Source organism: Sceloporus undulatus, unplaced genomic scaffold (assembly GCF_019175285.1).
Source record: "Sceloporus undulatus isolate JIND9_A2432 ecotype Alabama unplaced genomic scaffold, SceUnd_v1.1 scaffold_16, whole genome shotgun sequence".
Lineage (NCBI taxonomy): Eukaryota > Metazoa > Chordata > Lepidosauria > Squamata > Phrynosomatidae > Sceloporus > Sceloporus undulatus.
Genome location: NW_024802938.1, coordinates 1,335,589 through 1,360,859, shown reverse-complemented (window position 1 = coordinate 1,360,859; position 25,271 = coordinate 1,335,589). Strand labels below are relative to the sequence as shown.

General features: G+C 43.6%; 1 protein-coding gene across 4 annotated transcripts in view; it reads right to left on the bottom strand.

Moving 5' to 3' along the window:
- LOC121917372 (sorting nexin-14-like) overlaps positions 1-25,271 on the bottom strand; it is a 67,496-nt gene that overhangs the window by 6,468 nt on the left and 35,757 nt on the right. For 3 of the 4 annotated variants that reach the window (XM_042443291.1, XM_042443289.1, XM_042443292.1), the window contains 10 exons: positions 22,157-22,286; positions 18,381-18,597; positions 12,542-12,625; positions 10,431-10,531; positions 10,037-10,148; positions 9,163-9,203; positions 8,918-9,037; positions 4,381-4,504; positions 2,043-2,207; positions 70-165 (listed from right to left, as the gene is read on the bottom strand). In XM_042443291.1, the coding sequence (XP_042299225.1) occupies positions 70-165; positions 2,043-2,207; positions 4,381-4,504; positions 8,918-9,037; positions 9,163-9,203; positions 10,037-10,148; positions 10,431-10,531; positions 12,542-12,625; positions 18,381-18,597; positions 22,157-22,286 (1,190 nt within the window). The remainder of the gene's footprint in view (positions 1-69; positions 166-2,042; positions 2,208-4,380; positions 4,505-8,917; positions 9,038-9,162; positions 9,204-10,036; positions 10,149-10,430; positions 10,532-12,541; positions 12,626-18,380; positions 18,598-22,156; positions 22,287-25,271) is intronic. The other variant, XM_042443290.1, reaches the window with a different exon arrangement.

Sequence of the window (25,271 nt, the reverse complement as noted above, 5' to 3'; positions counted from 1 at the left end):
TATGGATCTTAATGGACATTAGCCATTTTGAGTGACTCTTGACAGTTCATGTCACAGAAAACAATGAACCTGGAATGTATTTCATCATTTCATCAAAAGTCTTCTTTGCTCGTTTGTGCTTATCTTGAAGAGACCGAGATTCAGAATTTTCACAGAACACAGCATCTGAATGGAGAGAGGAGGGGAAAAAATAGGGCATTGCAGACCTCTCTGTATAAACAGACCAGTTACTTTAGCTGGTTAACTTCCATCAGTTAATGAAAGGTACTTGACTAATAAGCCTTTTTTAATTTAATTTAATTGCTCCAGCTCAAGCTACTTGACCAATAGGTCCTTTAAGGTCTTATTTCATTTAAAAGTCCTTTATTTAGTTGCTATTTATATAATAAAATGAAGAAACAATCATCCACAAAAGCCCTATAGTAATAAAGTGGAGCAAGAGTCCCTATTATTAACAGAGCATTGATCTGCCTGAGGCAATGGGAAACTGGGGGTGTGGAGTGGTGGTGCAGCCTGCACCAGGTGACATTCCAGAAGATGGGGGCCACCAGATCAAGCCCCCCTCCGGGGGGGGGGGGGAGTCTGTCCTTCCTGGCTTTGCTGCAGTGGCCAAAGTCTCTTCATAAAGACTCAAAAGTAGGCCACTGCAGCAAAAAACAAGGCCAAGTGTAGCCAGCCTTGCTTCATGGCGGGAGCAGCAGTCTACTCGTGAGGAGGCCACCACTGCTATGGTGAAAGACAAGGCCAAGAGCACCTGGCCCTCTTCAATTCCTGCTCTCCTACCTGGATTGGGCCACAGACTTCATAGAAGGGGCGAAGATTGGGTCCCCTCGCCCTAGAAAGAAACTTTCTCCCCCACCACCACCCTCCTCAGAGAAAAACTATAGTGAATGCTGGCTAAGGCTGGTGCCCTCCTTGTCCCCACAGCTGGCTTTCTTGCCTTGAGAGGAGCTCTCCCTGGCCTGGGAGAAGGGTGCTGCCTCTTGCTCCAGAGTGGGTCTATTTTTGCTGCTTGGCAGGAATTGCTGTGGCTCCTGCCTCTGCTGTGTGGTTATATAGGATGTGGGATCAGCGCCCTCTCCAGATTGCTTTGACATGGCTGGTCACTTCAGGAACTACAAACCCCAGAGTTCCTTGTACACAGGCAAGCAGCAGGGGCTGCGGGTGGGCAAGGCAAAGCAAAGCACAACAAGTGGGCAGTGGGAGCTGAGGAGCTGCTGGCAGCAGTCTATGCATGAGTAGGCCACAGCAATGTAGGAGAAGGATGAGCATGCCCTTTTGGTCACAACTCTTGGCAGTCCCCCTACCCCCCACTGAGTGACACCAGGGGTGGCAACACCACTGGCCTGAGCTGGTGTAATTCACAGAATCATAGAGTTGGAAGGGATCATAAGGGCCTTCCAGTCCAACCCCATTTGGCCATGCAGGAATTCATAATCATAGCACACCTGACAGATGGCAACCCAGCCTCTGTTTAAAGACCTCCAAAGGAGAAGACTCTACCACACTGCGAGAGAGTGTGGTCCACTCTCAAACAGCTTTTACTGTCAGGAAGTTCTTCCTAATGTTGAGGTGAAATCTCTTTTCATGTAGCTTGCATCCATTGTTCCATGTCCTAGTCTCTGGAGCAGCAGAAAACGAGTTTGCTCTATTCTCTATACAGTGGTACCTCGGGTTACGAAATTAATTCGTTCCGCGGCTAATTTCGTAACCCGAAAAACCTTCGTAAGCCGAATTGCCATAGGCGCTAATGGAAAAAAAGCCGCGGCTCCGCCGCGGCTCCATTGAAAATAGCGCCGAGGTCTTTTCGTAACCCGAAAAAACCTTCGTAAGCCGAAACAATAAATCCCTATGGGATTTTTTCGTATCCCGAAAAATTCGTAAGCTGGGTAATTCGTATCCCGGGGTACCACTGTATAACACCCCTTCAAATATTTAAAGGTGGCTAGCATATCTCATTTAATTTTTTTTTCTCCAGGCTAAACATATCCAGCTCCCTAAGCCACTGTTCACAGGATATAGTTTTCAGACTGTACACTAACCTCTCAAAAGTGTGATAAGTGACACCAAACGATGCTCCTGAAAGAGCTGTTCTAGCTTGTACCGCAGGTAATAGTCCATGTATGCTTCTAAGGTGTTTTTGAAGAGAATTCGGCCTCCCGTTAGCATATGATGAAGCCAGTCAGGTATATGGAAAACCACTCTACCTGTAAGGTCATTATTGTTATATATACTTATGTGAAAAATACTATGTATATTTAATGCATGAGACTATATTTTTGGAGTGTATAACTCAAGATTTCAAACTGGCAAGCCTCTGATTATGCTTTTGTGTTCCAAATTTCATTAACGTTAAGGAAGAGTGCAAAATACAATATGGAATACAAGGAACTATTTCCAGCCCCAGAGCCTATTAGGATACCCCAGATATCCACAAGGGGAGAGCCAGGGGGACAACATCATTTATCCTTCCAGTCTCCTTTCCCCAATGAGCAGGACTGAAAGAACTGGCCACCTGGTCAGTTGTTTTGTTCTCTTATTTCATTTATCCCAGCAGCATAGCCCCCAAAATCTCAGTCTTCTTTTACTACAGTAAATGAATACAGAGCACAGGACTCTTCCACACACAGGCAAAATGATGGGAATCGAGAGCTGTTCATAATCCATTGTTTTCTTACTTTTAGCTGGATCAGAGTCTCAGACCTGAAATACACAGGTCACATAATGTGCCTTTGGGCACTTTGAGGGTGTGGTGTTCAAACGACTGTTCAAACAACACCCCCCCCCCAAACCATCAGGAGGTTGCTCCAAGGCCGCCTAAGGTGGCCCAAAAAGGAGTGACAAAAAGTCGGGACTGCCGCATCCAATTGCCGTGGTCCCGGAGCCAATTGGGGCCGCTACTTTTGCCCTGTCTGTTTCACCCCTCAAGTTCTGATGTTACACAAGGAGAGGGGGAAAATACAATTACAGTGAAACCTCACCTTACATGGGGGAATCCGTTCCGGACACCACCACCCCACGTAAGGCGAATTCCATCTATTCATAGAATCATAGAATCATAGAATCATAGAGTTGGAAGAGACCACTAGGGCCATCCAGTCCAACCCCCTGCCATGCAGGAAATCCAAATCAAAGCATCCCTGACAGATGGCCATCCAGCCTCTGTTTAAAGACCTCCAAGGAAGGAGACTCTATCACCCTCCGAGGGAGTGCATTCCATTGTCGAACAGCCCTAACTGTCAGGAAGTTCCTCCTAATGTTCAGGTGGAATCTCTTTTCCTGCAGCTTGCATCCATTGTTCCGGGTCCTGTTCTCTGGAGCAGCAGAAAACAAGCTTGCTCCCTCTTCAATATGACATCCCTTCAAATATTTAAACAGGGCGATCATATCACCTCTTAACCTTCTTTTCTCCAGGCTAAACATCCCCAGCTCCCTAAGTCGTTCCTCATAGGGCATGGTTTCCAGACCTTTCACCATTTTTTGTCGCCCTCCTTTGGACACGCTCCAGTTTCTCAATGTCCTTTCTGAACTGTGGCGCCCAGAACTGGACACAATATTCTAGGTGGGGCCTGACCAGAGCAGAATACAAATGAATGGAGCTTGTGCGCGTGGCCTTGGGCGCGCACCCCATTCATTCGAATGGGATGTGCCGCCCCTTGTGCCCCGCATGCTCCCGTGTGGCTTGAGCACATATGCTCAAAGCTGCATAAAACGGGAGCACACTGTACATCACTTAGACACCTTGCCCAATTACCACCCTATCATTCCAATACATATCTTTACAGAGAGCCTCCCCTCCAATCCATCTGCTTTGGTCCAGGCCTCAGAGGGAGAGAAGAACCATTGGACCTCATCCTCTTTCCCTCCACCATTCCCTTCTCCTTTTGTTTCATGTCTTTTAGATTGTAAGCCTGAGGGCAGGGAAATGTCTGATTAAAAATAATAATTGTAAGCCGCTCTGAGAGCCATTAGGGCTGAAGGGCGGGGTATAAATACCTAAATAAAAAAAATCAAAATGGCCAGAAAAGCAAAACCCTATAAACTGGTATCACTGTTAAGATCTGTGTCAAAGTGGTGGACAAAATAATTTGATTTATAAGGTTTTCAAAACTTCCATAATAGCTCATATTAATTTTGTATGATTTCCATATATATGAACCTTGAGTCAACAAGTCCACTTTCACATCCATGATCATGGTAGTCAGAATTATCTAATGTTGGCACAAACCCTCAATGCACAAAAATGGCTGTCAAAACAAGAAAAAACTGCTGTATTAGCATTAATATTTTAACTTCAGGGTGTATTGCTGAAAAAAATGGACAAATTTAACTGAATTACTGTATGCTTTATGCTAAGAAAAATCAGAAACAACTTCTTACCAATGTACATTAAGTAGTCATAGACTCCTTCAACAGTCATCATTTCCATAAAGTAGTTCTGATTTTGTCTTCTCTCGGAGATCTCAGAGCGGTTCGCATTGTTCTTGTAGAGTTCATTAAAAAGCTAAAACCAAAGGGAATCAAGTTTTTAAAAAGAACAAATACTAGGCAAATTTATCACCAAACAAGACTAACCATTGGTTAGTTTTAATGGAATCAGTGACAATTTTCTCTTGCACAAAAAGAAGCTGAGAGGTTCTGAAGTGATATATTATATCCAACAAAAGCAATGTTCCATTATTTACCAGCCACACCTGAAGGCTGAAACCACAACTTAGTCAAATTATTCACATTTCCTAGCTTTGTCACTAGTAATCTACCCATGATGAGACGAACTTTGCTTTTTTGGCTGTTTTGCTTTAGCACTGTGAAATTATAATAAAATATTCTGAAGGACAGCTGAGCTAACCAAAACTGGATACCTTTGCTAAACTATTCACCAAAATTTAACCAGCCATTTGAAGTGGAGTAATATTGGCTCCCCCAAAGCATTACTGGTAATACAGTAAGTGGGAAACTTAAGTTCAGAGCACCCCCAAAACAGGATTTTGTGTAAACCCACTAGGAGTTTGAGCAAGAAGTCCTGATTCAAATTAGATTTCACTGCTTACTAGCCAATATCCTCATGCAACCTGTGCAATACTGGGCTACCTTTAAAATGTTACAGCAACTTGAGAGGATGCACACAAATGACTTAGAATGTATTATATAAATAATTAAAATTAGCTAGGGAGTGAGAACTATCTTCAAGCAACAGAAATAACTGCTTTAAATTATTATAGAACAGTTTACTTTACAACATTCTGACCATTTCCATAGTTTTATTTCCAAGGGTAGCCACAGAAAGGCACAGAGATTTAGATATGGATTGCCAATTTGAGATTTAGAACTAGGTTGGTTCAAATTGGTCTGTGCTGAACCAGACTATTTTCTGAACTACCTAATCAAGAACTAAACCAAATGGTTTGTACATCCCTAGCACCTATGTGCTTTTGAAAGGTTTATGAATATCATATGAGTATCAAGAAATACAGTAACTTCCATTTTAATAGTTGTTGTCATTATTATTGCTGCTGCTGTTGTAGTTATAGTTATTTAGCATTTACCCCCATTTAACTCTTGTTTCTATTCCTGTCATTCCATGGCCTACAAGACCATGCTGCTATACTGATGTTAATAACAATGAAGGAAGCAAAAAACTATGGGTCTCAAAGAGAAGATGGAGCTTGTTTTACTCATCAAATAGCCACCCCTTAATGGTATATGACAAGTCAATTTTATAAACAAGAGAGTTACAACAGCAGTTTGTGTAGTTATATGAGAGTCAATTGTTTTTAAAAAAGAAAGAATGAATGAATGAAAGAGAGAGAGAGAGAAAAGACACCCCACCCCCAGTGGATTAGTAGAATTCCTTTTTTAAGTGGGTCTAACAAGAATATGAGCCAGTGTGATATAGTGGTTTGAGCACTGGACCATGATTCTGGAGACCAGGGTTCAAATATCCCCTCAGCCATGGAAACCCACTAGGTTACCTTGGCCAAGTCCCACACACTAAACCTCAGAGGAAGGCAAAAGAAAATCCCTTTTGAACAAATCTTGTGCAAAATTGGAAAAGACTTGAAGGCACATAACAACAACAAGCAATTTGATATCTAGTTGGCTTGTTAAACTAGTATTTGAGTGAGCTGACCTAACACTGGCCTGAAACACACGGGCCAAATAAAGGGACTACTGGGCACTTTGGGGGCACGCCCTCAAACTACCCGGAAGTTGCTCTGAGGCTGCCTAAGGTAGCCCAAAGCCAGCCCAAAAAGGAGCAGAAAAAAGCTGCTCTTGCCAGCAGCCCATTCAGAACCACGGTAGCATCAGCTTCAGGACTGCAGTGACCTGGAGTGATTGGGGTTGACGCAGCCTCAGTCTGCTCCCTTTACCCCATCTGCTTCACCCCTAAGATACATTTTTTATCACAACCTCATCTGCAAATTTCACTCATTTGCTGCTTTATTTCAGACAATGCCTCCAGGTGGACCCTGTTGATCATGGCAAAGGCCAACTATGTCTCTGCCAGACACACAGATTCCAGCAGGGCAGTATATGTATATGTAGTCTACAGTTGCAATTCTTCTTAGGAGCTTGCTGCATGGTTATGCCTATGGATATTGTCTAGGGAACTGATAGTACAGCTGAGGATTAAGAACTTTGGATTTTATGTAGAACAACTTCAGATAGTGTTACATTTTAAAAGAATATCTCTTCCAAGGAAGTTGTTCTACATAAAACCCATCCATCTTACAAGAGAAAGAAGCATTTTCTAGGGAACTGATTTCACAACTGAGGGTTAAGAACTTTGTTGTGAAATCAGTTCCCTAGAAAATGCTTCTTTCTCTTGTAAGATGGATGGCACCAAAGCTTTCCTTTGACCAATCAACTGGCAAGAGTTTCTTTCTCTTGTAAGAAACCTCTTTCTCTTGTAAGGTGGATGGCACCAAAGCTTTCCTTTGACCAACTGAATGGCAAGACCCAAAGCCACTCTGAATGTTCTCTGACCAGGCTGACATATCTCTTGGGAAGTAAGAGTGAAGGGCCTGGATTGGATCAGGGGTTGCTTATCTAAAAAGAGCAGCCCATTTGTATTTGGCCTCTTCTCCAATACACCTGGCCTATCAAATCTAAAAAAAATGTCAAGACATAACTAGTTATGATATTGCAAACAAAGGATGGATATAAATTTAGGAAGGGATAAAATTTCTTCAATCCTTGGAGCTTTAAACTAGACAAGATGTTTATTCTACAAAAGAGATCTACAGGAGAAAGTTACATGAACAGCTGAATTTTAACAAAACATTTTGGGTAGATCAGCACCTTAAGAAAACAATTTGTGTTTGAACAACTGGGACATTGCTCTTGTGTTTATTGTTCTGGAGGGTAAACAAGGAGATGTCTTGATTTCATATCTGAGTGTCTATGAACCAACAGCACAAAGGCTTAGGATATTCTATTCAAATACAACAATGGACCAGGTGTGTCCATCAGTCCATAATCTGTGTTACTATCTTTGTCGTGTCTCTTCTGGCTATACTATCCAGCTTGACTTGGGGTCAAGTCAGGTAAGTTCATTATAAAATTTCTTCCTAGTATAAAGTCCTTCTAAATTACCATATATACTCGTGTACAAGTTGACCTCATATATAAGTCAAGGGAAAGTTTGAGAGTCAAATTCATGGAAAAAAACACCTCATTTATAGTAAATAAGTCAAGGGTAAAACTTAGGGGGTTATAAGGAAGGATGGAAAGGGGGAAATACCACTTCCATCCATCTTTCTCCTTTTCTGGACCTCTTTGGACCACCTAACACTGATTCTCAGCTGCTGGAGGAGAGGTTTTAACATTGGATTGAGAAGGGAAGGAATTAGTGTTAAATGAGGTGTTTCTTCCATGGGAAGAGGAGGCTTGCAAATCGGACTGTGGAGGGAAGCAAGTATGTTCAATGAAGTGTTTTTCCATGGGAAGAGAAGCCTTGCAAATTGGATTGGGAACCTCTTTCACACACACAGAAAAACACAGTGCCTCGAGGCACCAAGACTGGGACATCACACTTGTTTGTTTTAGGACATTTCTAAGCAGTATTAGCTATTGACTCATATATAAGTCAACCCAGGATTTTAGGTTCAATTTGGGGGCATAAATTTCTTGACTTATTGTTGAGTATATACGGTATGTAATATTAGAGAGAAAAACAAACTGAATTTGCCACACTGCTGCTTGGCCTCATACACATTTTTAGAAAGTGCTGGTAGATGATCTAAACTAACAGCTGGAAAATGAGAGTGTATGTCTTTGTTCAGCCATGGGACAATGAACCTCAGAGCTTGGCTTGGACCAGAGTTTGCCTGCCCAAGAGGAACAGTCCATTAGCACACCCTGGCACTAGAGCGTAAGTCTTCCAGTACAGGTACCAGGATGTCCTAGAAGAAATCTTGGGTGGAGTGCAACATGCTGTCTGTCTGTCTTAAGTCGAGCAGAATGTTTTATCATTCCTATTTTCTTTGAGCACTGTTCTCTTGGGTGTGTTATCCTACTAGCAATTTTGTAGTCTCTGCTGTCTTTCAGCCAGGTCTATGATTAATTTACGAGTTTTCTTTAGCTTGTGCCTAATTTCTAGTGCGTTGGGACTGAAGCCTTGTCTTAGACCCATATTTGTTAAGAGGTATGCAAGGCCTTGTTGTGATTATTTACCTATTTGTTGGAGGAGAAGATCTAAAGTCAGAGATCGAGGAGGCAGCCATGGGACCAGCTAGAATTATTTGGGGATAGAGGATCAAAAAGCATATATGGCATATCCAAACAAAATATTTGAATTTCAGTGATAGAGACAACTGTTCCCAGAAGTATCAAGATTATTTTTCCACAACCAATTATTGTTTCTCACTGGCCAGTCCCCCCCCCCCCAAGTTTCATCCAAAAGGACATACGATACCTTTTTGTTGTTTTCAGAAGTAGGACTGAGAATAGTAAGTTCTGGTTTACTTGGTTTAGGCTTAGGAGATTCACAGGAATTAATAAAATTTATAATGAATGGCTCCAAGTGCTGGCCTTTCTGAAATTAACCAAACAATAGCTGTAATGGGCAAGGGTTCAATATAAAAACTATATGGGCTAAATTCACAAGTAGACTTTAGCAAAATATAAGGATTACAAACCCAATTAAGAATCTCTACCCACCTCTTTCATCAGTTTTCCAGGAACAGATTTTATAATTTTGCCTATAATTAAAAATCAAAAGGAAAAAAGAAGTCACAATAATTTGTGCTTGTTCCACAACAAAGCTGATACAGTGATCCTCTTCTTGTTTTACAGGTTTTTTGTACCTTGCAAGCTATACTCTCAAAACAGGTATTCTTTGTTCAATGTATGTAAGGACTATGCCTCATAGTATTTCATCTGAGACTTTAATGCCACTATGTACATTCATATTATTTTAAGAAAAACCTCTAATAGCACACAAAGAATAAGAGTTTATACTCTATGGATTTCATTTCATTTACTAGATATTTTATGCCATGTCAACCTTTGCTCAGAATTATCAAACTGATTTCAGATATTGGTAGATGCCAAGGTGGGGTGGAAGAAGGAGAAGGGAATTTTGCTGATTCCACACATGTCCTCCACTGCTTCCAACTCTATTTTGTTAAGTTCCCCAACCTTCAGAAACAGATTTTCGAAGGGTTCAGGGATTTCAGGGAGAATTGGTGAATGGCAATGCACTTCCCTGCATTACCTTCTGCCAGTGGAAATTCATCCCATGAGCAGAGTTGCAATCAAACACCTCTGGATCCAAAATAAATATTTTTGAACCAAGTTATAAGATCTATTTATCAAGAATTATTTTACAGATGTGCAACAAAGACAAAGACTTCTGTATGATCAGGGAAACAGCCTTTTCCCACCCACTTGTCTAAATCACAATTAGCTTACACAGAAAACAGCTGTAGCTACATGGCAAATAGCATTTTATCTAATCAATGGAATTCAGAATGCAGGGCTTGCACTTAGATAAACATGGCTAAAAAAATTCATACAACAACTTTGTACATACCAAGATTTACATCAGGCAACATTTTATCGAGAAATTGTGTTTCGCCACCATTGGGGGACAAGAAGTCAGCTAAAAGCTGGCTGTTACTTAGCTCAGGATGTTGTGAAAGTTTCTTTTAGGGAGACAAAAGGGAAAATGAGGTTATTAGTGCCTTTTCAGTAACAACAGTTTTAAAACAACTTTTGTTCTATACCAAGTAAAGATAATTTTTAAGAGTCTGCATAAGAAAGCCATGTAATATCTTGGTCATTTATAATTTATAAGGAGTTATGAGAATAGCAGGTGACATTGCTTAACTAGAAAGTTGATATATGACCAATGCATGCTACAAGACACACTGTGTGTGTCCATTCTACCTGGGGACACTCATACTCAATTGACATTTTCTTCCTACCTGCAGGTATTCCTGAAACTCTTCTCTCTTTGACTTTAAGAATTCATAGTTCTTTGGTCCAATGATCCTCTTTGAAGGAAGCTGAGCATCAGGGAATGTACCTGATAATACAGCAACATTTCAATACACTGAAGTAGAGGTTTATTATTTATTTATTAAAATATTTATATCCAACCCTATATCTGAGAATCTTAAGGCAATTTAGGATAGTTTTGAAAAATATTTATTGACAAATATTTGTATTAATTATATAACATATACAGTGGGTCCATCCCTTACGCGGGGGATCTGTTCTGGATCCCTCCGCAGTAGGGGGAACCTGTGTATGCTTGCACCCCACTGGAAACAATGGGGAGCGGGGGCATGTGCCATTGTTTTTATTGTCGCACAGCTTCTGAATAAGCTAGAAATCACATATAGTGCGCCCGTGTATAGTGTGGGCAAACTGTAATATGTAACTCAAGAGAAAACATTGAATATTCCATACAAAATACACAAAAATAGGGGGGGAAACCCCACATAAAAGACAATAACACATCACATAACACATTGCTAAAAACAACTTTCCAAATGACAAGATATCAGCTTAAGTCATTATATTTAGGTAAACCTTAATACGAAACATAAAAAGAGAACTGGTAATGAAATTGTACCATTTTTCCTTTTCCAGCCTTTTTACATTAACATTTTGTTGTGTGCCTCCAAGTCATTTCTGATGTATAGTGGTCCTAAAGTGAATCTATCATAGGGTTTACTTGGCAACTTTCTTCAGAAGGGATCTGCCATTGCCGTCCTCTGAAGCTGAAAGAGTGTGACTCAGCTAATGTCACCCAGTGGGTTTTTATGCTCAAGTGGGGAATTGAACCCTGATCTCCAGAGTTATAGTCCAGCACTACATCATACACTACATAATTATATCTCCCATGAACAAATAATAACCAAATCATACCTCTACAAATCCAGAAGTGGTTAATTTATCAAAGCTATATTGTAACATGAGCCTAAAAATTTTCCTAATCTCTGGTAAATTTGCTATTAGCTCTTCTTTCAATTGTATATCAGTTTATCAATTTATACTATGCTAATATCCCTATTTGTTCCTCCTGTTGGAATGGTAGGCAATCTCCAATATTTAGCCAAAAAAGTTCTTGCTGCCATTATCACATGCCAACAAAACCTACCAATCTATTTCTCAGAAGTTTTAAAATAATGAGAATATACAGTCATCCCTCCATATTTGTGGCTTTGATATTGCGGATTTGATTATTCACAGATTTCATTAATATGTTCTCTCTAGGACTGTCCAGGTCCTCCAGTGCAACTCTGTGGTCAACTTTAACTAAATGTTGCACTGAAAGACCATTTGTAGCTACTCCAGTGCCATTCTATGGTCACTGTATGTTGGACATTGACCACAGAGTTGCACTGGAGGACCTAGAGATTCCTAGAGAGGTGTCCTCTCAGGTAAAAACAGTGTTTTTGTTATTTGCAGTTTTTCCATATTAACGGGGGTCTTGTTCCCCTAACCCTAGCGAATATGGAGGGACAATCGTATTAAATCAAGACAGTGTAAAACTAGTTAAAACAATTTACAACGTCAACCATAGCACACATGCAAATTGGATACCATCAACTAGGACTTTGTGGTTTTAATAAAAAGCCATGTTTGATGTAGTACTGGAATGACACCAGCACTGGTGCCAAGTGGGCCTCTGAGGACATTCCGTTACTGGGGTGCCACAGCAAATAATGACCTCTTCCATGTACTGCTCCCAAATCATTTGTTATCATTGTTGTGAATGTTCAAGTCATTTCTGATTTACATCGGTCCTAAAGCAACCCTATCCCAGGGTTTTATTGGTAAGATTTGTTCAGAGAGGGTTTGCCTTTGCCTCCCTCTGAGGCTGAATGAATGTGACACACCCATGGTCATGCAGTGGTTTTCCATGGTTGAGCAGGGATTTGAACCCTGGTCTCTAAAATCATAGTCCAATGCTCAAACCACTACATCACACTGGCTCCCAAATCGTAGCATTGCTTTATTTCAAGTTGTAGAATACTAAAGAACCCAGCAACTGAGTCCCCAAACAGAGGAGACAGGGTAAACATACCATGAAATTCTGTTAGCTTTGATTCAAGGACATAAAATTCAAGGTATCTTCTGTAGACAGACCAGTGCTCAGGTTTATGTCCAACTGAAAATGCAAGCAGATTTATGATTTCCCCTTAAGGAATGTTAAAATGTTCCATATGTAAACATAAAATGAGAAAAAGCCTTCAGAGAAATTAAAAATAGGTATTAAAAACGAACATTGGCTTACCTTGTGAGATGTTTGTTTTCAGCGATGAGGGCGGAGCCATCCTTAATGAGGGTTGGTTCTCCCCTTTTGCTCCAATGAGGCAGGATCTTGACTTTGGGCATCATCACAGGGAGACACACCCCCACTCAGTTGCCCAGTCATTGAAAAGCCAAGCAAAGTATAGGTAAATCTAGAAGACTAAACGTTCCCATATTCTTAATCTCTAAAAATTTGTGAAAAACATGAAAACTCAACAAGCCATAACTAGAAAAAACTTAGTTGAACTAACAGCCTATCCCCCCCCCCCCCGGCACCGGGGAGAATATTTCCTCAGTTTCGGGAGGGCAGGATGTCTCCGCCCTCATCGCTGAAAACAAACATCTCACAAGGTAAGCCAATGTTCGTTTTTCCAGCGTTGAGGGCGGAGCCATCCTTAATGAGGGATATACCAAAGCTCTCCAATGGGCGGGGAACTGAGGCAATCAGAAATCTATAAAATGGACTGAAGTATCCGCCTCCCAAACGACGCCTCAGCCGATTGGAAGGCATCGATTCGGTAATGACGGATAAATGTGGAAGGGGATGACCATGTGGCCACCCTACAAATATCTGCTAAGGGAGCATTAGTGGCAAGGGCAGCAGAGGTTGCGGCACTGCGAGTGGAATGTGCAGTGACCCTTCCCTGGAGTGTGGCTCCGGAGGATGAATAACATGTAGCTATGCAGGAGCGAATCCATCTAGATAGAGTGGAAGATGAGACCTTTTTCCCCATGTAGTTTGAACTAAAGGACACAAACAGGCGATCTGATTTGCGGGTTTTGCGGGTACGCTTGATATAAGTGAGGAGAGCCCGTCTAACGTCAAGTGTATGCCATGTCTTTTCGAGTTCCTTTTTGGGATCTGGAACAAAGGAAGGCAAGATAATCTCTTGAGATCTATGGAATGTGGAATTGACCTTGGTCATAAAAGTTGGGTCCAGTCGAAGTAAAACATAATCTTTTCTGAATATGCAAAGTTCACTTCTAGTTAATAGTGCTCCCAATTCTGATATTCTACGTGCCGAAGTGATAGCTGTAAGGAAAAGAGTTTTCGAAGTCAAGAACTTTAGATCTGTTTTGTCTAAGGGTTCAAAGGGAGGTTTAGTCAGTGCCTGAAGGACAATGTGTAAATCCCAGTTAGGGTATCTGTGGATCGTAGGTGGCTTGATGAGAGAAGCTGCTCTCAAGAACCTTTTAACACAGCGATGGTTCGACAGTTTGAAGGCCAATTTTGATGGAAGAGCGGACGTAATGGCAGAAATCTGTCTTTTCAAGGTATTAGGTCTGAGACCTTTGTCGAGACCATCTTGGAGGTATAGCAACAGTGTGTTTATAGATACCGACGAGGAGGAAGTCTGATTAGATCTACACCAATTATAGAAAGATCTATAAGAGTATTCGTAAATTCTCTGAGTCGATGGTCTCCTCGATTGGATAATAGTATCTGCGACTCGAGGAAGCAGTCCATCTTTAATTAATAAGTGCCTCTCAATTTCCATGCGTGAAGGTTTAGCCATTCTGGGTCTGGATAAGAGACTTGACCCTGTGTCAACAGGTCTTTGTGGATTGGAAGGCGTAGAGAGTCTAGAGCCATTTGGGATATCTCGGAAAACCATGCCCTCCTGGGCCAGTGTGGAGCTATCAGAATGATTGTTGATCTTTCGCTTCTTAGCTTTTGGAGGCACCGTGAAATCATTGCTGTTGGTGGGAACGCATACAGAAGGCCCTGGGGCCAAGGTGCGTTTAGGGCATCCATTTGTTCTGTGCCCTGAGTCAGAAAACGTGAGAAGAACCGAGGGACCTGGTTGTTCACTGGGGATGCAAACAGGTCAACCAGAGGCATGCCGAACCTCCGTGTTATCAGGAGGAAGGTCTCTGGATGGAGGTGCCATTCTGCTTGATCTATGTCCGATCTGCTCAGCCAGTCGGCCCTTGTGTTTAGTTCTCCCTTTATGTGTTCTGCTTTGAGGGAGAGAAGGTTGGTTTCCGCCCAATGAAGCAGTAACGATGCTTCTTGCATCAAGGTTGTCGATCTGGTCCCTCCTTCTCTGTTTATGTGTGCCTTCGTTGTTATGTTGTCGGTGCGAATTAGAACTGCTTTGTTCTTTATGTGTTGAGAGAACGCTAGAAGTGCTAGTCTTACTGCCCTTAGTTCGAGCCAATTTATGCTGTGAGCTCTTTCCTTTGAGTCCCAACGTCCCTGTGCGTATCGGTCGAGTAGAGTGGCCCCCCAGCCCCTCAAGCTGGTGTCGGTTGTTATTAAGATTGGGGAGGGTGGTTGAATTGGACGCCCCAGACGGATGGAGCGGGAGTTCCACCATCGTAGTGAAAGTTTGACCTTGTGAGGGAGTGGAACTTGTTTGTTTATCTTGGGCGTGATTGATTTTTGATGAGGTAATATCAGCCACTGTAGAGGGCGGGAATGAAATCGGGCCCAGGGAACACATTGGGAGGCCGCTATCATGAGCCCCTGTAGCCTTGCGAGAAGGAGGAGATTTGCTGATGGATTCTTGGTTATCAGTGCGATCGTGTCTTGAATCGTTTTGATCCTTTGCGGTGGAAGGGATATTAGACTTCTTCTGGTATCTATAATCACTCCCAAATGATGTATGCATTGGGTAGGGAAAAGGTGGCTCTTCCCAAGATTTACCTGAAAACCATGGTGATGTAGTGATGAGAAAATGACATTGACATCTTTTGTCGCCTGAGATGGAGAAGGGGAGGCGATCAGGAGGTCGTCCAAGTAAGGGAAGACGCGGATCCCTTGCAGTCTCCAATGGGCTACCAGAGCTATCATGATTTTGGTAAATACTCTTGGGGCCGATGATAGGCCGAAGGGAAGAGCTCTGTATTGGAGGTGAGTTTTGTGGTAGCAGAAGCGTAGAAACTTTCGGTGGTCCCTGTGAATCGGAATATGCAAATAAGCTTCGGTCAAATCCACAGAGGCTAAGTAGTCGCCTGGATGTAGAGATTCTAGAATAGTTTTGAGCGTTTCCATCCGGAAGCGACGTTTGGGAACATGTCTGTTGACTCTTTTCAAGTCGAGGACTGATCTCCATGATTTGTCTCTTTTTGGGACTAGAAAAATGATGGAATAGGACCCTTTCATGATTTGAGCAGGGGGGACAGGTTCAACTGCCCCAATCTGTAATAGATGGTTGATTGCTTCTAACATTAACTGGTGTTTGTGTGGCCTTTGGGATTTGGGGGAAATGATGAAATGATCCCTTGGAGTTTGAGTAAAGTCTATCTGGTATCCCGAGGACAGGGTAGACAGTACACATTTGTCTGAGGTAGTTGAGGACCAAGTCTGAATAAAGTGTTGTAGACGGCCCCCCACTCTGGTGCTGGGATAGTCAGGCTGAAGTATTTCGCTGTTTCCCGGCATTGTTGTTATTGGATTGGCTGGTGTTGTTTTTGGAAAAGGAACTATTGTTGTAGTGTTGTCGTGAGGAGGACTTTCTGTCGGACCACTGTCGTCCGCCACCTCTGGTTCCTCTCCCCCGAGATGAGATGTACGTAGACTGGGTGGAACGAAAGGACTGTTGACCTTGATGGGAGGGTCTTCTATCATCTCGGCGAGTGGTAGATGGAAGAGCCTTTTTCTTATCTTTAGTCTCAATAAGTACTGGGTCTAGGGCTTCACCGAACAGTTTAGTTCCACTGAAGGGAGCCAGCGTCAGGTTTTGCTTAGAGCGAGTATCTACTTGCCAGTTTTTTAGCCAAAGGTATCTTCTGACTGGTATTGAGGCCACCTGAGCACGTGAGCTGAATTGAATGATGTCAAGGGAGGAATCAGCAGCGAATGCTAGAACCTTAAGTAATTTGTTGATTCCTTGACGGAGTCTAGTGTTGCCCTTGGGGACTTCTAGCATGAGGTCTTTAGCCCATAGATGTGCTGCCCTGGTTAGAATGGAGGTAGATGTTGCAGCCCTGATTGCAGTGGAAGAGGCCTCAAAGCACCTCTTAAGGGCAGAGTCAGCCCTTTTGTCCTCAGGCAGTTTGAGTGATTCTTCCCCATCTCTAGCGTACACGGCCGATGTAACAAGAGAGGAAACCGGAGTATCCACTAAGGGGATCTGTAGTTTGGTCATTACATTCTGAGGCAGGGAATAAAACTTTTTTACAGAGCTAGGATTGGGTCTGACTGTGGCAGGTTTGGACCATTCATCTTTGATTACTCTCATGAAATCAGATGGAAAAGGAACCTCATCGGATGATGGTGAGGGTTTTGGAAAGGATTCACCTTTGCCTTTAGGTAGATCAGTGTCATCTTGTTGGGTAGGCTGTGGTTTGGCTTCAAGCTCAAGGGCTCTGATTGTCTTCTTCAATAAGATAGGGAAGTCATCGGCAAGGAAAAGTCTAGCTGAAGAGGAAGTCCCAGCAGGGTCTTCGTCTTCATCCTCATCAGACCACTCTCCTTCCTCTGATTCAGAGACAGAACTGGATTGTGATTTGGAAAGGTTCTCATCTTCAGATGATCTAATGGGCTGAGGTTTGGATTTTTTGGCCTGAGATGTTTTGCCACTAGATGGCGCCCTTCTCTTAAGTTTGGAGCCCAGGGAAGAAGAAGGAGCTGAAATGGCCTTTTTCCCTCCCTTTTTCCCTCCTTTTCTGTGTTTGCCCGCCAAGGAACTTTTGGGCGGGAATTTGTCTCTCTCTGATTGGGGGATGGGATCCCTGGAGGAGCGGGAAGCAGGAGGAGAGAGGGAAGACTCTCTGGCCCTATGGGAAAGGTAGCTATGTCTATCTGACCCAGACTCTTGGGCCGAAGGGGCAGCCGAGGCTTGAGCCACTGGGTGGAGGGAGGCTTGGGAGGCAGTGGAGAAAAAAAGCTGCTGCTTGCATGGCAATTAAGGAAACCAGGGCAGAAAGCTCTGGTGGGAGCATTTGGGGAGGAGGGGTGCCGCTCATTGCAGTGCTACTCACACTCCTGGATTTGTCCTCCATGGCAGCCACTCCCTCCCGATTTCGGGACAGGTTGCAGCGGCTGGGCGCGGTCAAGCACGGAGACGAGGGATATCCCTCCTCCGGCTGCACCAAGCGGCCTTCATGCCGCAGCTCAGAGTCTTGGGCCGAACCCCGTCGTTCGGGAGAGGCCCTCTGAGCATGTCCAGACTCACCAGACATCCCGGGGTTATCTAGGTCCTCCATTAGTTCTAGTCTGCCCCACAGAGAGAAGAGAGAGAGAAAGGATTTTTAAATTTTTTTTTTAAAGTAAGGAAGAGAAAGCTTGAAAAGCAGCCTGACGGAGCGAAGGCAGGAACTAGACTGGGCAACTGAGTGGGTGATGATGCCCAAAGTCAAGATCCTGCCTGATTGGAGCAAAAGGGGAGAACCAACCCTCATTAAGGATGGCTCCGCCCTCAACGCTGGAAAAATGACCTACTACAGTCATACATGGACATATTTAAAAGAAGATTTAAATGACTCTAATTTTCTAAGGAAATATCACAGCCATCCAAACAGATGCAACATTCCAGAATCATTTATAACCGATTTCAGAACACATACTTCTATTTGTTTGTTATTAATACTTCTAGTTTATTTAACATACATGAGTGTCTAAACTAAGTATGCAAGCCAAGTGCATTAGACTATGGTATGCGTACATTTCTCAGAGTATCTACCTGCCATTCTGTCATTCCTCTCCACATCAATGCAAAATACTGGAATTCTCTCTCTTCTCTCTTTCCTTTCAAAGGAGTCTTCAAAGAAATCCACATATGGAATGGTAATTTTCCAAGCGGCAAGATTGCGAGGTGTATTTGGTGTGCTAAGTGCTTCCACAGGAGAATCATCTTCCATTACCATGATACCTTCTTCAATCTACAAGGAATGATTCATGCATCAAAAGAACATTTTGAGCTACAACTAAAGTTGCCACAGTATTCATGAAGGGATTACAACAAGCTAGCAATTATAAACTGTATAATTATAAACTGTAATGATTATTAGTACACTAATTATATCTTACACACATCCAAAGATGTTTAAGCCATTTGATGTTTCTTCCCCAAGCTTCATCAAATACCTAAACTTGCCACAGAACAAGTTATCTACAACTTCTGAAAGTGTAAGGAAATAAAAGGACCAAGTGGAAATTCTTTTATATATAAAATTAACAACTTAGTTGTTCTGCAGAATGACAGAACTATGTTTCACTTCATCCTTACAGGCTACTGATTTGCAATGGACATTAGATCTGGGAGAGCACAATCTGAAGTAGAGAAATCTGAAGTATCTTATGGGTGTTTCATTAACCTACCAACTGCTTTCTTCCTGGTTCAGATTCTAGACCTATAATTATAAACTGGGCTTGTAACTGGGCTTGAAGAGAACAGTTGGTAGGAAAGAACTGCACAGTTGCTCAATTCAACATTTAATATTTAGGCAGAACAAGTATACTCACATTTTTTTCTACCTAAGAAACCATTCCCTTGTGTTTGAAAGTCACCATCTGCCATCTACACATACTGCAAACAAAACCCATTCCAACTACTGCAATGAATGTATCTTCTGTCTTGGTCTTACAGAAATGCAACAATTGTGAATGGGCAGTGTGGGTTCTGAAACCATGTTTTTCCCCTTTGTTCAATCGGCTGTTTTGTATGGCACTAGTAAAAGGCTGAGACCATTTTTAAAACATACATTGCAATCTCTACCACTGGCAGTTTTATATTTTTCCTGCTAACTTATTTATTATTTGGAGTAACTGCTTTAAATTCGTTCTCATGATTAAGACTCACTCCAAGGTGCTAGGGTGACTGTGAAAACAGGCAAACAGGAAAAACAAATATCAAAACTTGGCATTAAAAGTCACTTAAAGGATTTGTTTTGAGATAGAAAGTATGAGATATATATTATTTAGCAATTCATTGGAAAACTCAGAACACATGGGCTTGAATTGTGAGTTGCCTTTCTGCAACCCAAAGTGCACCTTCTGATCATGGAAGGAACTTGGATTTAGTGAAGGCTCCTGCTTTTGGGGAGTGTGTGTGACAGTATGAGTGAGTGTGAGTGACAAGTAGGGAGGGAGAATTTCCAAAGATTACTCTTTTCCTTTTCAAATAATCTCCTACATTGTTCCAGAGGGTCCCCAAACCTATAAGGAAATATTTCAGAGGGAGGATGACCAGCAAATTCATCACCATTCCATTTTTACCAGAAGCATCGTAAGACACTAGCCCAGGGGTCGGCAACCCCCAGCCCGCGGGCCTAATCTGGCCCGTGGAGGCGGCAGGACCGGCCCCAGCCCGGTCCTGCCACCGATTGCCGCAGGTGGCATTGCGGTGGCGGCGGCAGCGAGGAGGGCGGGCCACAGACAGTGCGCCGCCTCTACCCGACCACCTGCCAGCGGCTTCCTATAGCCCTGCGCGCGCCTGCAGGGCCACGCAGAGGGCTAAATAGGAGGAGTTTCTCCTCCTGGGGCTGGCTGGCCAATGGCTGCTGGCAGGGGGTGGGCTGTTGGAGCTCCACCCTGCCCCCATTAGCCAGCCAGCTTCAAGAGGAGGAGCTCCTCCTCTAGTCCTTGGCAGGGCAGGAAGGGGCGGTGGTGCTCCTCCTCCCTCCTGCCCTGCCCGCGGTTGCCTCACAGCCGCGGGCCGGGCGGGAGGGAGGCGGGAGTCCTCCTGCTCCCTCCTGGGCTCCCCGGGGGGTCTTTCTTCTGCCAAACCTCTCTCTCCAGAGGGTTGGCAGAGGAAGGACACCACTGAGGGAGCCCAGGGCCTGGCGGGCTGGGTCCTGGGCTCCCTGGGGGTCTTTCCTCCGCCAAACCTCTCTCTCCGGAGGGAGGTTTGGCGGAGGAAGGCCCCTGAGGTAGCCCAGGGCCCGGTGGACCGGCGTCCTGGGGCTCCCTGAGGGTCTTTCCTCCACCAGACCTCTCTCTCTGGAGGGAGGTTTGGCGGAGGAAGGGCCCCGGAGGGGGAGGCCTCCAGTGCTGGCGCTCCAGCCGGTTCTTTTGCCGGCCTCTGATGGGGCCTGGGGCCTCCTCAGGGGCCGGCAGAGAGGGGGAGACCTCCAGCACTGGCGCCCCCAGCCGGTTCTTTTGCCAGCCTCTCATGGGGCCTGCAGAGAGGGGGAGGTCTCCAGCGCTGGCGCCCCCAGCCAGCTCTTTTGCCGGCCTCTGACGGGGCCTGGGCCCCCCTGAGGGGTCGGCAAAGAGGGGGAGGCCTCCAGCGCTGGTGGCCCCCGCCTGTTGGGATATAGCAACTTCGCATGCTAAGACCTTTCTAGTAATGCATGTCTATGGTAGTTCATTGCTTACTAACAACCCCCCTCCTCACTCCCCCTCCTCATTTCCTGTTTACCATGAGGACACCTAATTTCCTTTGACTTGAGTGAAGAAGAAGCAGGATGAGTCGCCATTATTACTAACTTGCTTGCAGACTCATCAGCATGTCTATCTCCGGAGTGGATGCATGCTGAGGGAACATCTTTCTTAAGATGTGTGGAGACTACTTTTCTACCTCATTTTTCTTGCAACATGAAGCTAGACCTGTGTATCTCTTCATACACATGATTTTGTAAGTAAACTTATTTTCTTTTTCACTTTTAACCAAGTGAGTGTGTGTTTTTATTGGGGACACGTGGCTGGGAGAGGAGTGAGCTAGATAAAGTTTTGTTCCTGCTTGCCCCATCATTTTTCTGCTGTGTAAGCTCTGCTAGTGAGATTAAACAATCTTGCTTACTTTCCTGAGTTTTCTAATGATTCTCAAGAAAGAACTACATTTCCCAACACCGCCGGCTCTTTTCCCACCTTGACGGGCCTGGGGCCCCATTAGGGGCCGGCAAGAGGGGAAGGCCTCCAGCGCTGGCCCAGCCCCCGGAGGGTGGAAGCTCCACCCCTGGCATTCGGCCTTACCCCCGGAAGGTGGAAGCTCCCCCCGCTCCCCCAGTTGTCTGAGGGACAGCAACCCAGCCCCCGGCTCAAAAAGGTTGCCTACCCCTGCACAAGCCATTAGTTATATAACTTCTAGGCAAACACACAAATTGATACGAAAGTGTCATATTAATAAGTTTTTTAAACAGGAAAACCAAACTAAACTAATTTTGTAGATAAACAGTACATAGTGTCACATCCATTATATGAGGTTATTTTTACACCTACAAATTTTTCCTGCTACACACAGCATGCTTAAATTATTTAACTTATGCATGTTAAGAGAGTGGAGCTACTTCTTATAGGATTTAATGTATGTGACCATGTTAAATTCAGGTGTGTTACTAACTGGCAATTATAAAATGAAGAAAATGGGAGAAGACCAAGAAAGTAGAAGTATGGTGTGAAAGAAGAGAAGCAACCATAAAATGGCATGTTGGCTCAGCAGTTAATAAACCAGACAGGATAAATAACAAGCATATAGTCAGAATTCTTAGGACAACTCACAAAGTCATCCTCTCCTTCAGCCAGACCATAGCTGGGCAGCACAGCTCCTTCCATTGTGGTACTCTTGAACACTCCTTTAATTTTGCTACTTATACTTCTGATTCCAGATTCTCCTTTCTTCTGAGAACTCCTGTGTGCAATAAATAGGGAAATACATACAGCACAGTAATTTTAAGCAAAGAAATTAACTCCTTCAAAGCAGAATAAACTACTGTGCCAACACTTTTAAGCTTGAAACAGTACTTTACATTTCATTGCCCAGATCAAGCCAGAGACAAACAAGAATGGAGATAGGTTCAAGGATCCATACAAAAAGGTGCTGTAGAATGAGAGAACAAGAATGTAATCTAGCATTCAAGGACACAGTGTTGCCAAGTCTGACAACTCTGATCACCAGAGGGGAGAAGAGGTTAGCCAAGTCTAACCAATGTCCCCTTTCTTCAGGGTTGATTAGTCAGCCAAGGATAATAAATAATAAATAATAAAAATTTTATTTATATCCCGCTCCTTCCCACGATCAGGGCGGCTTACAACATAGATTAAAAACAATGGTGCCATAAACAATACAAATACACAAGGCAAACCATACAATCAATAAAAACAGTCAATAAAACTAACAGAATTAAAAGCCCCTTAGCCCAACCTCTTGGCCACGGAAGAGGAGGGAGGCCCACAGGATTTTAATCGGGGAATGCCTGTTGGAACAGGAAGGTTTTCAAGTCCTTCCTGAATTGGGCCAGGGTGGTAGTCGAGCGGAGCTCGGTGGGCAGCGTATTCCAAAGGGCTGGGGCAGCCGTGGAGAATGTCCTCCGTGTAGTGGAGGATAACCTAGCCCCAGGCACCTTCAGTAATTGCTGCCCAGACGTTCTGAGGGTGCGAGGCGGAATGTATGGGGAGAGGCGGTCCTTTAGGTATCCTGGGCCCAAGCCATTTAGGGCTTTATAGGTAATCACCAACACCTTATATTGAGCCCGGAAGCGAATGGGCAGCCAATGAAGATCTTTCAAAACCGGTGTTATATGGCTGGTCCTGGAAACGCCAGTGACCAGCCGGGCTGCCATATTCTGCACCATTTGCAGCTTCCGAGTTTGGTATAAGGGTTGCCCCATGTAGAGTACATTGCAGAAATCCAGTCTCGAAGTTACCAGAGCATGTACAACAGTTTCTAGGTCCCTCTGGGCCAGGTATGGGCGCAGCCAGGATGAAAGGAGTGTTACAGCACAGAAATGAGTGCAATTTATTTTTGCACACTGTGGTGTCCTTAGACATGTAAAATCTCCACAGTTTTTGAAGCTATGGAGAAAATATTTTTTTCCCTTCTATCCAGGAAAAAAAAGGAAATTTCAGAAAAATTGGGACAATGTGCTATTACCAATGAAATAGATGCTTTCCTGGACTTGACTTCTTTAAGAGAAACTTTGATATGAGAAATAGAAATAACATGGAAAGAAAAGGGATAGGTTCCTACACCACCAAGACAAGACAAGACGAAGAAGAAGAAGAAGAAGAAGAAGAAGAAGAAGAAGAAGAGGAGGAGGAGGAGCAGTTCAACATTTCCAGAAAACCTCTTATCCAAAACTAACAATATACACATATGAAAGGTCAGGTAAGCCCTGTATATAAAAACAAAATCTCGGGATTATTTATTTAGTTATTTATTTTTGAGTGGCAAATTTACCAGGGTAACTGGTAAGGCAGACTAATCTGCTTTCCCCTTGTCTTTCTGTTTTCTCTTTACATACAATCAGAAAGCATTTCTGCCTCCAGCTATTTAGCTTACCTGTTGAACATAGGCTTACACAGCTACAATGGGATCACTTAGAGGTAGAATCTCATTTTTTCCCAGGACAAACTTTCATAGAATCATAGAGTTGGAAGAGACCACAAGAGCCATCCAGTCCAACCCCCTGCCATGCAGGAACTCTCAATCAAAGCACCCCTGACAGATGTCCATCCAGCCTCTGTTTAAATACCTCCAAGGAAGGAGATTCCACTACACTCCAAGGAAGTGTGTTCCACTGTCAAACAGCCCTTACTGTCAGGAAGTTCCTCCTAATGTTAAGGTGGAATTTCTTTTCCTGTAGCTTGCATCCACTGTTCCGGGTCTTGTTCTCTGGAGCAGCAAAAAACAAGCTTGCTCCCTCCTCAATATGATATCCCTTCAAATATATAAACAGGGCTATCATATCACCTCTTAAACTTCTCTTCTCCAGGCTAAACATCCCCAGCTCCCTAAGTCATTCCTCATAGGGCATGGTTTCCAGACATTTTAACATTTTAGTCACCCTCCTTTGGACACGCTCCACTTTACTGCATTGTTTACTGTAGAGACAATGCTGTAATCCTACACTGACAGCCTGTCATTCTCTAGCTCTACTTCACTATCCCCACCACACCAATGCTGGGGAAAAAACACCTTCCAGCTGGACTGAAGACAAGGAAAAGGGGACAGCTCTGGGCTCCTGTAAAAAGGCTTTGTAAAAAGGAGTTTGTTATAGCCTTTATTAAGTGAGGTATGCTTGTAGTACCGTTTACAGATTGAAAGTAATTTTGGCCTGTTACAGACTGCCAAAATAAAGCTGCTTCGGGTCTCTTTAGAGGTATGCTATTTAAATGATGCATGCCTCCTAAGAATCCGGAAGCTGCACCAAAGCTGCACTCCGGTGCTTAGGAATGGAGTTTGGCTTTGGCGCGACCTCTGGACTCTTAGGACCCATGCATCATTTAAATAGCATACCTCCAAAGAGACCCGAAGCAGCTTTATTTTGGCAGTCTGTAACAGGCCAACGTTACTTTAGGAACATACAGTGTATTATGGATAATTTTATTTAGTATATTAAAAGTACAGTTTATTCAGACAACAATTACAAAGTGAATTTGAGAGATTGAGATTGAGAGAGAGAGAGAGATGCTAGACTATGACCCCGGAGACCAGGGTTCATTTCCCAGTTTGTCTACGAAACCCACAAGTTACATGCTCTCACTCTCAGGGGAAGGCAATGGCAAACCTCCTCTGAACAAATTTTGACCCCAAAACACACCATAATATGGCCTTAGGGCTGCCATAAGTTTGAAATGTCTTGAAGGTACACAGCAACAACTAGAGAGAGAGAGC